This window comes from Corythoichthys intestinalis, chromosome 4 (genome assembly GCF_030265065.1).
Source record: "Corythoichthys intestinalis isolate RoL2023-P3 chromosome 4, ASM3026506v1, whole genome shotgun sequence".
NCBI lineage: Eukaryota > Metazoa > Chordata > Actinopteri > Syngnathiformes > Syngnathidae > Corythoichthys > Corythoichthys intestinalis.
In genome coordinates this window covers 14,176,927-14,193,617 of record NC_080398.1, presented here as the reverse complement: position 1 = coordinate 14,193,617, position 16,691 = coordinate 14,176,927, and the positions used below count along the sequence as shown (strand labels likewise).

Sequence of the window (16,691 nt, the reverse complement as noted above, 5' to 3'; positions counted from 1 at the left end):
GAATGAATATGGAGTCTGGAAAGGTTTCTTTTTTTTTCTTTTTTTTTTTTTTTTAAATATTCATGAACTGTATGGAAAACAATTCCACACAGCCAAGGCCAAGATTCACTACAAAAATTGTTTATGACGACATGCTAATGCCAACATTATTTTGAACATTTTGCTATTTAATTAGGCTCGAGCGTTTACGTCACAGCAACACGGGATCATGCGAGATTTGCGACAACGCAGCCATATTGGAAGCACGTCTGCGTCACGTGACATTTAAACTTAACGGCAAATACAATTCAACTACGAGTGCCAAAGATAAAAAAAAAGGAAAACTTGCCAGTTCGATACAGACAAACTTGTTACCACGGCGAAGGACAGATATGTGAGCAAACGTATTCAACTTTTTAAAATTCATTATATAATATATATATAATTTATTCTAATTAAAATTCTTATCACAGACAGATGCTTTTCAGACCACCTGCAGGGAGGGCTCCAAAATTCACCCGCTTTGTTTTTTTTGCTTCCAAGTGAGGATGCCAACTAAAATGGCTACACCTCACTTTTCCGTGGATCAGAATGAAAAATAGTATATATTCTCGGGATGTATACGCATCGATCCTCAGAGCCCTGATTTTTTTGTCTCAAATTGCGGGCTTATTGATGCCTGTAGGTTCTAAATTAGCCAGTAGAGGGCATGTACACTCTTTGGATATGCTTATGAATCTTACGTCTCTGGGATGAAGACATTTAAGGAGCCAGCAGTCTTAGTTCAATTTAAAAATAGTCTCCTCCTTCTACTTGTTAATTTAATACTAATTGGAACTATAAACATTCTTTTATGAGCTTTCACTATTTTGAAAGAAGCGAGGGGCCAGTTTTACAGTCGCGCTGCATCTATCGATTATTCTAGTAGTCGATTAATCCATCTCGCTTGAATAATCGAGAAATTGGATTAGGAACATATAATGCGTTGCAGAATTAATTTTAGGAGTAAAAAAGGTGTGAAAAGATTGCACTTTCACATTAAACGCGAATACAAAATAATACTCCCGAATGTTTCTTCAAACTATGCAGAATTGCACTGTCATTTCAAAATAAAATACATGAGCTTAGCCTCCAACGGTATAAAAAAAATAATAAAAATGACGATATATGTACAACAACAGAACAATTGGCTAACTTGCATAGCAAAAGTCCGCAATCTTAAATGCAATAAAATGTTTTTTTTTTTTACAATGGTCTTAACAAATCGTTCAAACACGTATTCGCACAAAAAAACGGCTAAACATACCTATGAACTAAATTACTCAACCAAAACTTTATGTTGGTCTTAACAGGGAGCAGGTGGATGCCGCCATGTTAAATGGGTTGTCATATTCAGTGTTGCCAGTAGAGGGCAGTGTATCCACCCTGATCAATAAAACTAAATGCAAACTTTCAAAACAAACCATTACAACACTACTCTAATTAAACAAATACTCAAGAATGCAAAATTTGATTCGAAACTTTTCTAATTGAATTACTCGAGTTCATCGATTAATCGTTGCAGCTCTAGTTTACAGTAATGCGGAAGAATTAACTAGTTGCTGGTTCCATAGCTGAAATCAAGACACCACAGCCACAAAATTGACTGTAACCTAACCATCATGACGTTTTTGCATATGAAAGCAGATGCTACAAATACTTAATTCAAAAGCCTACATGGGCCAGAGTCTGTTTTATTTTGTATTTGCAATGTCCAAACAAAGCAGTGGGGGAGAGAAACCATCCAAAGAAGACATTTAATATACAATATTTACTGTGGGACTCTAAGCATTATAGAGCCTTACGTTTCATTCACAAAATGTCTATGACATTTGTCATTCATCATTGTGATTGTGATCGTGGATCAGTTGTCCACATTTGAACCTAGAGCACTCAGCAAACTACATTTTATGACATCAGAAAAGGAATTGAGGCATTTATGATGAAAATATTAGGTGTAAAAAATACATATGAACCAGAAGCTGTACATTATTTTTAACAAACATTTAAAATGGCATCTAACAGTACATAAAATATGCACTTCTTGAAATCTTTTTGTTACGGGGAAAAAATAAAATTCACACCACACATCTCATTTTTTTTAAATGGATCAAAACAAACAATGTTTTTACAAACCAACTATGGTTTTGTTAACAGTAAGGAAACATTTAGCTAATAAATGAAATGTCCCGTGTAGGATTACAGCTTGAAATCCAAACCTCCTTACAATGCCATTTGTCAAAACGTCATTAACTTCAGATTGAGGAGATCACTACCTCTAACTGCCAATCACAATTATCTTTTGGGGTTCTCCTGCTGCTCCTCAGGGTGGGTCGTCTGGTGAGCCTTTAGAGTGCGCTCACGGCCGAAGCTCTTGCCGCAGGTGGGGCAGGCAAAGCGGCCAACCACGTGCACGCGCGACAAGTGTGCCTCCAGCTGCTCGGGCCTGGCAAAGCTCTCGTCGCACTCGGCACACGGGTGGGCCTTTCTGGGCGTGTGCTTCTCTTTCTTGTGAGTGCGCAGCTGAAGCGTGCTGGGGAAGAAGAGGTCGCAATCGGGGCATGCGTGTTGCGGAGGCGGCGTGGCCTCCCCTTTAACTTTCGTCCCCTTTTCCGCTTCATCGCCATCAGCTGTGGTGATTTCCTTCTCTTCGGTCTCACATTTTACAGCTCCCACTGCTTTTGGAGGGCGACCTCGCTTCGCGCCACCTGTTTTCGCTTTCTCTTCAGCTTGGGCGGCCAGCGGTTCGGCACCCTCCCCCTCCTCAGAAACCTCTGCCTCGTCTTTCTTCTTTCGCTTTCCCCGTTTCTCCGCCCCTGCTCCCTCCTCGACCTTGACTTGACGTCCGCGCTTCTTGGCCGGCGGGTCGCTGCCGTTGCACTGCTGGCCTTCGGGATACTTCTGCTCATGTTCGCTCAGCTCTGACTCGCTGGAAAAACCCTGGCCGCACTTTTTGCAGCGATGGCTTTTGGCGGGCTCCTCCGGCTGCTCGGCGGCCTCTGCGTCAGGGCGAGTATGATGTGCCAGGCGATGCGTTCGCAGCATCGCCACGCTTCTGAAGGTTTCGTTGCAATCTTTACACGGCAACAGCTTCTCTGGACACACATGCCTTCTGTGCGTCGTAAGCTGAATAAAAGAAGAACATTGCAATAGCAAAAAATTTAAAAAGTGCAATATTTATCCATTCGTTTTGTGATAAATTCATAATAATTGTCTCACTTCAGTGAATGTTCTGAAGCTCTCCTTGCATGGGGCACATTTGAAAGGCTTGTCATCCTTGCTGTGTGTCGGCTGGTGCAGTGTAAGTTCTTCAGATGATAAAAACGTGCGGTCGCACACGTAGCATGTGAAGAGCGTGTTGCCCTGTAAATGCAAAGAAGATGCGGATTCATTCAATAGAAGAATAACAACACACAGCGACAACATCACCTAAAAATATTAACCCTCGAGCGGGCAAGCTATCTCAGCCACTAATATGACCCAGTGGGGTCATTTGTTTGGAATAAATATAAAAAACCCTCTCTATAATACATTTGTCCGTTAATTTATGTAGTCAGGTTTGGAACTGTTTTTTTTTTTTTTTTTTTTAAATCACACCAAAGAAGCCAAAAAATAAAAAACACACGGATAAAACAATACGACATTTATTTGGACAACCCATATCTGTTTCATCTTGTAAAACGCACATAACCTTTTATTTCTTTAGGTTTTTTTGCATCAAAAACCAATTGGAATACTTAGTCACCAAAATGTTCTTTCATAGTCTCTGTAATGAGATTCAGCTTTGCACACAGACAAAAAAATAAACTAAAATAAATCTTGCTATTCTAGGTTTGTTTGCCTTGCTTTTTTGCAGAACAAAAAAATGATAATGATTAGAGTTGGGAAATTAAAATACCATCTGAAGCTATAACCTAAAAAATCTCATTGATCTTCCCTGAGTCATACGTAACCCCACACAAATTTAGATTATAATTGCCACATGGATTGGCTTGACAAATTCTATGGACAAAAGAAGGAAAATTCCAGAAAGAAAACTTTTTTCGGTTAAAAGTAAAAAAAAAAAATTATAATGGTGCACAAAAATATACGATGACCCCGCTCGGTTGATTGAAGGTTAAGTGACCCAGAACTACAATACACTAACCAAGCATAATTGTATGCACACAAGAATTATATTTTAAAAAATAGGCGATATTATTTGTACTCAGTAAGTAAGTTACATTATTTCAACAACAACAACAACACATTAAAAAGAAATGAAATAGTAAGTATATTCTGCATTGTTTACTTGTAACAAGCACAGAAGCCAAATGAAACTCTTTAAAACAAGTCAGACGGGCAGCAGATTTGAGAAAGCACACCTGTGCAAGTTGTTGCTTGTACTCTTCCCGGTGGCTTTTCTTCATGTGTCTTTCCTTGGCTTTGGCATTGCAGAACGTAATGAAGCATTGGAAACACTGCAAATTCTCATGCTGGTCTGAAGGGATAGAAGAAAAAGCAACCAGTTAATATTAGAGGTGTGCAAAATTTCCGATTCTTAGATTATTCGCGATTCGGCCGTGGAAGATTCAAGAACGATTCACAAACATCCAAATTCCGATTATTGAAATATGCCAAGTAAAGCGGAAGTACAACACACTCAGCGCGCCGCGCGGTCTTCGGGGCGCAACAAGGAAGAACGCAGCGAGAGTAGCTAAACATCATGCTTCTCATTACCCGGCCCCTCGGGTAATGCCAATGCTCAAGTCACGGCGCTAGCTCAACTCATGCCACGAGATAAAAAAACACAACAACATACCTGACTGCTGCCGAAAAGCTGCTACAAAGTACGTCATCCACATAATGTAATGGTAGATATTATTTATACAGGACTAGATGCACCATTGATTCGGTAGCGTGAACAGCACATCTACAAAAAGCTAGATGCGGCCGTTAGTAAACGGCCGCCATCTTAAAGCAGTACACTTCACTTCCCTGCAAGGCTGTTGTAGCGAACCTTCCAAGCAAACCTAATTAACTTTTTATCTAAAATACTCCTAAATTGGTAAAATATTGACTTGAATCTATCTTTAAAATAGTTTTAAAACTTTCACATGTCGAAAGTAGACAAAAGGGAAATTATGGAATAACGGGAGCAATTTTAACAACTTTAACAGTTGATTCACAACATTAAATTAATTGAATGTAGTTTAAAGCTGCTGTTACAGAATGGGGACTGGAGTTTTTTATTTAGTGTTATTTTTGTATATTTGTTTACTGCTATATGTTAACTTGATACTGAAATAGTAGTTTGGTTTAGCCTGAGAGGATTTTTGAACAGTTTTGGAACTAATGTACATTTAATTTAAAAAAAAAAAAAAAAAAAAGGGGGGGGGGGGGCATGGGGGGGTGCATCAATAATCGTTTTATAATCGAATCGGAGCCTCTGAATCGTAATCGTAATCGAATCGTTAGGTGCCCAAAGATTCCCAGCTCTAGTTAATATTAGGGCTGTCCCAAATGACTAATTTCCTCCCGATTAGTCAGCCGACTATTTTTACGATTAGTCGACTAATCTAATATATATATTTTTTTATTATTAATTTAATAATGAAATTTTTGTTAAAAGCTTATTCACAAAAAACATTTTGGAACACCTAAATTCTTTATTAACGTATAAATAAGTAACATAAATATCAATAATAAATCACAAACAATGAGGTCAAATGCTGCTGGCATTAACTGGTGCAAAAAAATGTAAATGGAAACACTGTGACTTCACCTTTTTAACAGGAGTCAAAACAATTCTTACTCTTTTTGCGGTATGTCATTGTCTATATTGTTCTAAATGTTAAAATGAATTGCAAAGTCCCGGACAATCATTTTCAGAATACTTTGTGTGAGTTCAGATGCTCTTTCCGGTGTGCATTCCGCATTTTTTGGGGAGGGGAAAAACTGTTCAACTTTTGTTTGTTTTAACCTGAAGATAACGCAGAGGGCACACTGAAATATTACCACAATTATTTTGAATGAAAGGCACACATACACAAAGTAATAAAAAATAAGTATATAGTATTAATTTTATAGTATACTACTATATGTTAAACTTTATAATATTAAATAACTAACATTAGTGCAGTCATGGATTACAGTAAGCAGGCCAGTGGTGTTTCCATATATATTTTTTATTATATTATGTATATACAGGATATTATGGAGGACCAGGAGTGCAAAAATTCAATAATACACAATTAAATAAATAATTAAAAGTGTCATTAAAATGCTCCTATTTCAATATTTATTTATTTATTTCAATATTTATTTCAATTTATATTTATTTATTTCAATTTATATTTATTTATTTCAATTTATATTTATTTATTTCAATTTTTATTTATTTATTTCAATTTATATTTATTTATTTCGATTTTTATTTATTTATTTCAATTTTTATTTATTTATTTCGATTTATATTTATTTATTTCAATTTATATTTATTTATTTCAATTTTTATTTATTTATTTCAATTTATATTCATTTATTTCAATTTTTATTTCGATTTTTATTTATTTATTTCAACTTTTATTTATTTATTTCAATTTTTATTCATTTATTTCAATTTTTATTTATTTATTTCAATTTTTATTTATTTATTTCATCATTTATTTATTTATTTCAACATTTATTTATTTCACTTTTTATTTATTTCATTCTTGCACTCTTGTTCCCCGTGTGGCCGCATGAAATAATTTTATCTGTCATTGGCTCATCAAACTCGGTGGCCGGGCGTGAACTAGGCGGGGTTTGAGTTGATCGAGTAATAAGCGATTGCTTCGTCCCATTTCTTCCCAACATGGCGGCATTTTCTGAGATTTTGCATGAGCTCCCTTGGGACATGTTAGATTTCTCAGAACAAATTGAAGCAGGACATTTGAACCCTGAGTACGTGTCCTACAAAACAGAGCAATTAATTAACGTTATTGGCATCATCTCGGCTCTGTCAGATCAAGATGTTGATCGAGTGTTCGATAGTTTAGAACTGCGGTCAAGCCAGCCTCTACTCGTAAAAACGAAGTCAAACCAGCCGCCCCTCATTTGGATTATTGTTTGCATTATGTGCATTACGGTAATGCAATGCGCTGGCTTCAGAATGCAATGAGGTGGCTTCAGAGCGCAAGTCCCTTTATTAATTATATGGGGAAAAAACGGTGACCTATTCGACAACTGGTCCACTTTAGAGAGACACTGGAGCACCCCTAGACCCAAACTAAATCATTATCATGTAAAAATGATGTCGGAGTTCAGAGTAAAACTACTTAGAAAACTGCTAGTTATTTCTGTCATTTAGCTTTATTTCAAAACTTGATAAAAAAATAAAATAAAATCTGGTAAATATCCAAGGACCGTTCCACTTCTGAGTTATACTAGAGTTTCTCGTATGCAGACATCAGCCCGTTTAAAGGCGCTGGCCCGCGCGATGTAGAAGCCACAGACTGGACTCCACCATGGGCTGCTGGTGGAGTTCTCCTCAGAGTGTCCTCGATTAAATTTGCTGTTTCTCTGAGCAGCTCCGGGTATATTTTGGACATATGTATGTTTTGCTTGGACAACACGCGAAATGCGTCAAAGCCTACTACCGCTACACTGACCACGCTCATGACGCTACTAATCTTCGTCGTCTTTGTGATTTTGAGGGAGCAATTATTTTTCAGATTGTACGGATCTACACTGCCACCTTATGTTGTTGTCACCTACGTCATCACGACCACCTGAGCCGCCATCTTTCGTGTATCTCAGTGACCTGGACTACATCCGCCCCGGTCACGTTTGTTTTGTTGACAATTTTGCGGGTAAGCAGCCACGCGAATGTCACATCAAAATGGGAAAAAGCCAGAAGAACGACAAGACTCCTTATGTGGAGAAGCTTGAAAAGGAAGCGAGAGATCGGTATTTGTCAGTTATGGTGCCTCTGCTGTGGTCTGGAGACCAAAGATGACATGGTTGCGTGTGATAATGAGATCTGCCCCATTATTATTTAACCTGTGTTGGTCTACACCGCATGAAACAGATAAAGACGTGTTGGTTCTGCTCTCTGTGGTCCACTTAAGTTAGTGGTGGTTGCTAGTTTGTGATTTGTTTTAACTGACAATTTGGCAACATTAAAAGTACCTGGCCAAAGTAGTTAACTGTCGTCCTTTGTATAAACATTATTATGTGTGTGTGTGTGTATGTGTATATATATATATATATATATATATATATATATATATATATATATAAAATACAGTATTGACACATGCTGTACTTACAAAGAATAGGATTCAAGATGACTTAATATTTTTTATTAAATACAATCAAGTCACAACAAAATACAAAATATCAATAACAGCTAAGTTTGAAAGGCTGAAACGGTTAGCATAATAAATGTCATAACAGTACAAACTACACAACAGTTGGGCAAAGGTTTGTAAGGGCACCGCATACATAAACAATCTTATCCAACAATGTGCAATCTTCGCCGTCACATGGCAGAACCAAGTTAATAGGTATAGTTCCTGTTGGATCTTATACTTCTGGCAAAGATTACCAATTACCCGTTCAACATGAATCCTCAAATGTGCTATCTTCCTAGTCTCCTCCACATCTCTACCAGCTAACTGACAGCGACCTTTTGTGAACGCAGGGAGTTTGACCTCTGCACATAACATACCCACATGTTCTTGAATATCAAAGCCTCTGTCAGTCAAGACAATGTCCCCGGGCAAAAAGTTATTAAAAAAAGCACTGTTCAAGGTGATATGTTTGTCACTTGTGCGACCACCCCAACCTTTTGACATCAAACAAATTCCCCCCTTTTGTGTGATTCCAGTTAGGTATTTCATGGTGTAGTTATGCTTGTAACTAGAAAACATTTGCGCATGCGCCTTAAGATTTGATGGTTTCTCTGTAAAAATTTCAAAAAACTCAATAATCACTGCAACTCTGCGTCTGAAGAACTCAACAAACTCGTGAGGCATTGTTTTATAGAGTGTTTCTCTGTTGGGCCAAACAATTGCTCGTCTCAAGTTAGCATGTAAAAAGGGCACCATGCCACTGAACACTCAATACACAGTCTTACGGGAAACATGGAATATGTGTGCAATGTGTAGTGTAGGCAGGTCCAAACGCAGGCACATGAAGGTCAGAAGGAGCATCTAAAGGGTGCTGACGGCTCCTCCTGTAGCTCACCAACGTCTTCCTCCATCCTCAATTTCTCACGCCTACTTCGCCTAGAAGAGCGGTCCACGTTGGTGGGCTGAACACATGTGTGTCCAGGCGTAAGGATGGTGCCCAGTCAGGGTCTGCCTCATTTATTTCATATGCTGGTTTTCCTGAAATTATAAAAGTCGTATCAGTTATAAAACAGGTTAACATTAGTAACTTAAAATGGATTTTAAAGCTTTGTAGTGTGTCTAAACTGGTGGGACCTGCCCTCATATGGCACTGATTTGTATGCAACAGACTTAAATTGTTTTTTTTTTTTTTTTTAAAGTTTAACTGATCATTAGGCATAACAAACAAGCAGAAGATTCTTCTGGTGATTTAGTAGATCTGTAGTCTCCTCCACAGAGTGCTTGGTCAAGCATATCAGTAGCCTAAGCGGGAGGTAAATATCGCATTTTTTTCTAACACATCTCCCATACTTATAATCATTCATTGTGTGCTGTTACATCTTCATTACTACCCTTACTTTTTTACCCTTGAACTGTTTTTTTTTTTTTTTGTGTACTAGTACCATACGATGAACGCCTGTTGCTTATGCACAGTTAGCCAGTAGGGCTACAGTTAGCCTCTCTTAGACACTAGCGTGGTTAGCCAAAGTAAACAACACAACCACACGCCATAAGCGTTTAAATGCAGTCAGTATCAGCATCCGAAGAACATTAACACTTCCAGTTACTAACCTTTATGGAAATGTCGGGAACAGACCGAGATGTTTTCAGTTGATGAATAAAAAGTGATGGCCTTTCTTCTCACCGCTGCAACCATTCGAAGCCTCTTGGTCAACTCATCTGAGTTCCATATCTTCTCTTCCAGGCGGGAATGCTAAAAAAAACGTATCCCATCCTTTTTGCATTCGTTTCTATCATGGGACCTAGAATGGCAGTCTTTCACACAACACGAGTGTACCATTTTCAACGATTACCACGCAGAATGGATGCCTAGCAAAGGATCACGTCGCGGGCTTGTTGTTGTTCTGCAATACACGAAAACCCACAATGCATTGCGCCAGAAACGTCACGAGACAAGAACCGTCTCAGGCGTCAATCTATTATCTGAGATCGACTAGTTAAGACTTGCTTTGCTGAGCAACCAATCAGACGTTAGAAACTTTGACGAGCAAACGTGACAGATAAAATTATTGCATGGTTGCACCTCCAGAGGAACAAGAGTGCAAGAATGAAATAAATAAAAAGTGAAATAAATAAAAGTTGAAATAAATAAATAAAAATTGAAATAAATAAATAAAAGTTGAAATAAATGAATAAAAATTGAAATAAATAAATAAAAATCGAAATAAAAATTGAAATAAATAAATAAAAATCGAAATAAATAAATATAAATCGAAATAAATAAATATAAATTGAAATAAATAAATAAAAATTGAAATAAATAAATATAAATCGAAATAAATAAATATAAATTGAAATACATAAATAAAAATTGAAATAAATAAATATAAATAGAAATAAATAAATATAAATTGAAATAAATAAATAAAAATTGAAATAAATATTGAAATAAATAAATAAATATTGAAATAAAAGCATTTTAATGACACTTTTAATTATTTATTTAATTGTGTATTTATTTATTGAATTTTTGCACTCCTGGTCCTCCATAGGATATATGTATATATTTTCCCTAAGTGGGAGCTTCCGTGATCCTAATAAATTTAATAATAATTTAAAAATATATATAATTATAATAATTATTTTATTAAATAAAAATGCGCGTTGATACGACGCACATAAAGGCAACTTCCATTTTAAAAATCGTTACAGAGTTGTATGGGTTTACAATCCACTAGCTTGTTGTTTCTTGTTGTCTTCGAAAATTATACTTGGGTGACGGCGCTTCAAGTGTTCGTTTATAGCAGACGTGCTACCGTGGTATGCGTGCTCAGCTTAGCAAAGAGTACACAAAGTGGCACCCTCCATATTTTCCTTGATATAATTCCAGGCTCTGGCTATTCTGGTCCGCTTTTTGGGCTTTATGCCGCTTTCACGTGTTACCATCTCTGCCCTTTTTGGAAATTGGCGGTGTTTTCAACTCCTCACCGGCGATTCACTTGGCTCATTGTCGTCAGTTCGTCTGGGTTCGTCTGATTTCCTCCTCGGGAAGGCGGCGGATGGCTCTTTAAGGATACTTTTAATGACCAAAACAAAAACGTGGGGGATGAAGCCACTCAACTCGGCGATACCCGCGCACTTTTCCAACTCGCCGATCTCGCTCCCCCTCTCTCTCTCGCTCGTTCGCTCGCCCACTTTCTTCCTCTTTGCCCAATCTGACAACGCCGGTCACATTGAAATAACAGCGGCCCCCTTGGGGGTGCCAGTAACAACCGCTTGTATCGCGAGCGCCTGCCATTCTAAACTTTATCCGCATGTAATTTTTTTTAACCCGTCATTACCCATCGACGGTATGTTTTACCCGTCGACGGATTTATGTCATCGATGACGTCGACAACGTCGACTAGTCGGGACAGCTCTAGTTAATATGCACTCACTCATCTGCATCATGACAACTGTAGATGTTCAATCAACAACAACAGGAATTCAGTAATATTGGTAAAGAAAGTTTGGTATTAGGTATTAGGGCTGGGCTACATGGCCTAAAGTACAAATCACGGTAAATTGAGCAGATTTACCTCGATAAGGATAAGTAACAATAAATTCGCCCAAGCGGACTGTTATATAATTTGAAAATCTGAAACAAGCCGTTTCTTGTTTATTTATTTACCAACTTTCAATTTAACATATTTAACAATTTTATATGCAATCTAAACATTAAGTATATAAAAAAATATTGTAAACAATAAGAATTCAAGTATGAACATTTATAACAGCTTGTATGGCTTGAATAATATACATTATCAAAATCAATATGACTGTGCAAACATGTCATTGTAACACAAATGACTTACAGCTTGAACAGTACACTTCAAACAGACAACTTATTGTTAAGGGCTGCTGTGACATAATTACTCAACACAAGTGTTTACTTCAAGGTTTCAGGATTTTTTCCAAGAGCATTTTTAATACATGCACGCACACATGACCCCCACCCCCAGACACACACACCTTAAAGCTATATTGATCTTCTGCCAATGAAACCTTTAAGATTTTATGATGGCAGTAATGACAAAGAATTAAGCAAGCAATTACAGAAAAATAGCTGTGGCCATTAAACGGTCATATAAGTTTCACGGTTGGATTGCACTTTATGCTGAATGCTTTATCATCACAAAAGCTATCAGAGAAATCACACACAGACGGATGCAAAATAACATGACATACTAATTGCTAGATGCAGTCCGTGCCCAATCCACTCAATAAGTTCAGCTGTTTCTACAAGGTTAGAGCCACTATCAGACTCCATCGCGTTCATTTGTAGCATTAGCCACTAGCGTTAGCCTGTGGCCTGGCTACCAGTAGAAAGCACTGAAAGCACCCTCTCCATAAATCGTGAGAACCAGGGAGGGCAGTGGGTGATAGCCCGTCTGGATGCCGCCAAGAGTCTACTTAAGGTGAAAGTTTGGCGAACCTCCCGTAAGCCACACTCCATCATGTTTGGTTGTAGCGTTAGCCACTAGTGTTAGCCTGCCGGGCTTCTGTTTGTTTGACTTCCTGATAACCACGTGACTCCATACGTAAGCACACAGACTGCTTTCTTAAAGGGGAATGAACGTAACCGATCAACACACAGTCAAAGCGGGTTGAAAAGACTGTATTTCTTGTTTTATTAAATTACCGAATTAACCAACATGGTCAAAATTATGTCGGTCATTGTGAAGAATTTTGATAACGGTAAATTTTCGGTTTACCGCCCTGCTCTAATTGGTATAATATTTAAAATAAGGCAAACTTTTGATTCAGACATATGAAATATATATCAGTGGTCCCCACAACATGAACCGAGTGTCCATTTTTATATCACCAACACATGAAGGTGTACTGGTTGGAGAAGCGCTTCACTGTTGGAAATTAGGTCCATATTTATCTAGCATTTGAGTAGCCAGCTACCAAATGATATTCAATTTGAGCCAGCAAAGAGCTTGGGGTTGTTCCTTTTACATTTTTATTGCATTAGTAAACGACAAATTATACCAAAGTAACCATCCATGCGTTCTAGATGATGGAGGAACACTGAGCAAACTAGCGACGCATTTAGTAATCCTCACCCATGACTTCTGCTGAAGCTTGTCAGCAGGAAATTTGCATTTAAAATATGTAAGTGTAAAATCAAAAGTGCCAATGCAAATTTTTGAATTTAGGGATCAATTATTCCGATATACTTGAAGTCAATGCACATTTTCTTTTGAAAATAAACCAAATCAGAAATGCTGACACCCACATTTGTGGAGTAATCCTTGACGCAATGTTTTGTGTTAAGACTTGTTGTATAAACATTCATATTCAATTAATCATTTTTAGATCATCATTCTGACAAAGCATCAGCATCTAGTAATATTTTACTCACAAGGTTGTGCAGTGGGTACAAGAGGTCCGTTCAATGTGATGGGCCGCCTGAAAGCTTCCACAGGTTTTTCAGGGGGGGCTTGTGGGGGTGGATTTGGCAGTGCCCGTCCCATCACAATCTCTTCGATGTTTAAAATGTCAGAGTCCATCGTGGAATTTTAAGAATCCACAGCGTAATCCTGTACAAATTGTAGGGGATGGAAGGTCAAAAAAACTGCCACAGTAATTTTAACCCACTCTCACAATTGCAATAAAACGTCCAAAATGTGTTTCCCCCCATACTTGTCTCCCCGGGACATTTTATCAATTGCCCTACATGGATTTATAAATAAATGAATAAATAGTAAGGTGCAATGGTTGTATTCTGACGTGTGTTGTGGTTGTTTCCCGAAATAAAAATATATTGTATCCGGCAAACGATAACTTCTCACGGTTAAAAAATCAGGAATTATGAATATTCAAAATGCAATTTTTAACGATACAGGCTGGAAGCATTAATTCATCTACACATGTACAACGTGATGATGATGCATGTTTGTTTTTGTGAAACTTCCAGTTCACGTCAATCCGTACTGCATCCTTCCAAGGCCGTTAGCTTATGTAGCAAATCTTTTCGAGCGCAATGATTTTTAAACATGAAATATGAATTATGCTCCCTCTGGAGTACTTGAAATACTATCTTGCACATATAACCCTCCTCTTTGGTGACTTACAACAAATACCTGTGCTAAAACACAAAGTAACGAATGAACGTAATGCTAAGCTATTATGCTAAGCTAGTGAGCGCAAACAACACAGAATGCCGCTCAAAAATGCTCGAACACGTTTCGTTTAAGTTTGTTCCGTGGATGGCACCCCAAAAAAATCTTTTGGCAAATGATTACACAGTAAACAATTACGTATAAATAAAGAGAAGTATTTGACATAACAACTTCAAAAATATGTACGTTACCTTCAAAACGCTATTTGAATGTAGTGGACTGTCAGACTTGAATCCAGAGTAGTAAATCGAGTAGGTAATAGATTGGCGTCGGACACTTCCTGGTGCGAGCCGTTAGGACAACTAAGATGGCTGCCGCTCCTACCCGACAAAAACAATTTACACTTGCTATTTGAAAATGAAGAGAACGGAGAAATAAATGATTTCACTTGCTTGGTTATATCTTATTTTGTGGCGACATTTGGTCACGTCAAAAGTTCATTGCCAAGCAGTCAAACGTCAATCTTAACTACACTCATTGACATATTGTGTGGTGGTTGTGCCACTGTAATCACCACAACGTCATAAATTGTTGTATTTTTTTTAAAACAACATTATTATTTAAATGAACTTTAATAGAAATTCATTTTAGATGAGAAAACAGCATTTGAAGAACAACAATAAGAACATCTTAATATTTCTTATTTTGAGGAATAACTGTATTTAAATACATAGGCCGCGTTTGACTTTTGGGGCAGTAGGGTCACAACATGTTGATGACCCCAAAACGCAGTGTCAGCAATAAAATTAAGTTACAAGAATATTTAAAGTTATAAGTTGACAATGAGCGTTTTATTGTTTCCCATTATTCTTGAGCGGAATTTTAAATAAGGCTGCTTAGGCAATACTTTTCGCCAAGATCGTCATCCATTGGATTTGGTATGCCCGCCGATGTCATGCCAATGTAGTTACCCCAGTCAAAAATTTTATCCACTGGGCGGAGCCATATGGAGGTGGATTTGTGTCTTTATTCAATCAAAAAAAGTTGCTTCAATAAAAAACAAAAAAGTTGCTTCAATCAAAATACATATTTTCAACCACAAAAAAGTCGCTTCAATCAAAAACTTTTTTTTTTTTTTTTTGATTGTTGCAACTTTTTGATTGAAGTAATGTTGATTTGTGTTTGGGCCACATTTTGGCTAGGACATTTTTCTCTTTACTATTCAATCAAAAAATAAGTTGCTTCAAAAAAAATAAAGATTTTCAAAAAGAAAAATCCCTTCAATCAAAAAAAAAAAAATTTTTCAATCATAGAAAAAAAGTTTTTGAATGCGAAAAAATTTTTGATATTGAAAAATTTGCATATGAACACTTAATTTTTCATTGAAAAAGTTTTCCTTGATTGCAGCAATTATTTTTGTGTTTGGGCCATATTATGATTAGGACATTTGTATCTAAATCATTCAATCCCCCAAAAAGTTGCTTCAATCAAAATAAATATTTTCAATCAAAGAAAAAAATCATTTTTAAAAATATATTTTTCTCTTATATATTTTTTTAATTACATGCAAAGCAAATGACTGTCTGAGGTGCTCGAAAAATAATTTCGACCCATTATAAAAATGTTTTCTTGTTCATTTAATTCATTTTTGTTGCAGTTTTATCGCTTTACAACTTATATATATATATATATATATATATATATATAAATATATAAAAAAGTCAATTACATGCAATGACACTTTTCGGCCACCGGGGGGGGGGGCTGGCCCCCCTGCCCCCCTTAAAATTTGCTTATGTTTAAATACCTACTAACTGTAGTGTGTTAGTGCAACAAAGTACAAAAAAAAAAAAAAAAAATGGGATGGTTGTGTTTTCACAACGGCCATAGTAACACAACTTCATGATCTTGTTTATGTATGCCGTGATCCCTCGTTTTTCGTGGTTAATGGTGACCGGAACCCACCGCCATAAGTGAAAAACCACATAGCGCGTGTGTTCAATGTACATAATTCGTTCCACAGCCCGAAAACCTACACTAAATTCTTAATGAATACTGATGTTACTATCGCAAATATTACAAAGAGCAAAACAAATAAATTATAATAAAGATCGGAATAATAATATAATAGTAATAATAATAAAATAATACCTGTAATAATGTAACAAACCGTGTTCTATTGTGGCAAATGTGCTTGCGTGGTGTACCTGAATGCAATGCACGGCTGACTTGATACTTTCACTTTGTT

At 36.9% G+C, this 16,691-nt stretch overlaps 1 protein-coding gene and 1 long non-coding RNA gene across 2 annotated transcripts; both read right to left on the bottom strand.

Moving 5' to 3' along the window:
* Positions 1 to 1,678: 1,678 nt before the first annotated feature.
* Positions 1,679 to 14,858, bottom strand: LOC130915436 (zinc finger protein 668-like). The gene is made up of 5 exons (XM_057835452.1): positions 14,695 to 14,858; positions 13,744 to 13,921; positions 4,383 to 4,498; positions 3,238 to 3,381; positions 1,679 to 3,144 (listed from the first exon to the last, which is right to left on the bottom strand). The coding sequence occupies exons 2-5, from the start codon at positions 13,889 to 13,891 to the stop codon at positions 2,314 to 2,316; spliced, it is 1,239 nt and encodes a 412-aa protein (XP_057691435.1). The 5' UTR covers positions 13,892 to 13,921; positions 14,695 to 14,858; the 3' UTR covers positions 1,679 to 2,313.
* LOC130915437 (uncharacterized) lies at positions 8,321 to 10,624 on the bottom strand. Its single transcript, XR_009063091.1, has 2 exons — positions 9,945 to 10,624; positions 8,321 to 9,371 (listed from the first exon to the last, which is right to left on the bottom strand). It is a non-coding gene; the product is annotated as an uncharacterized LOC130915437 (long non-coding RNA).
* Positions 14,859 to 16,691: the final 1,833 nt, after the last annotated feature.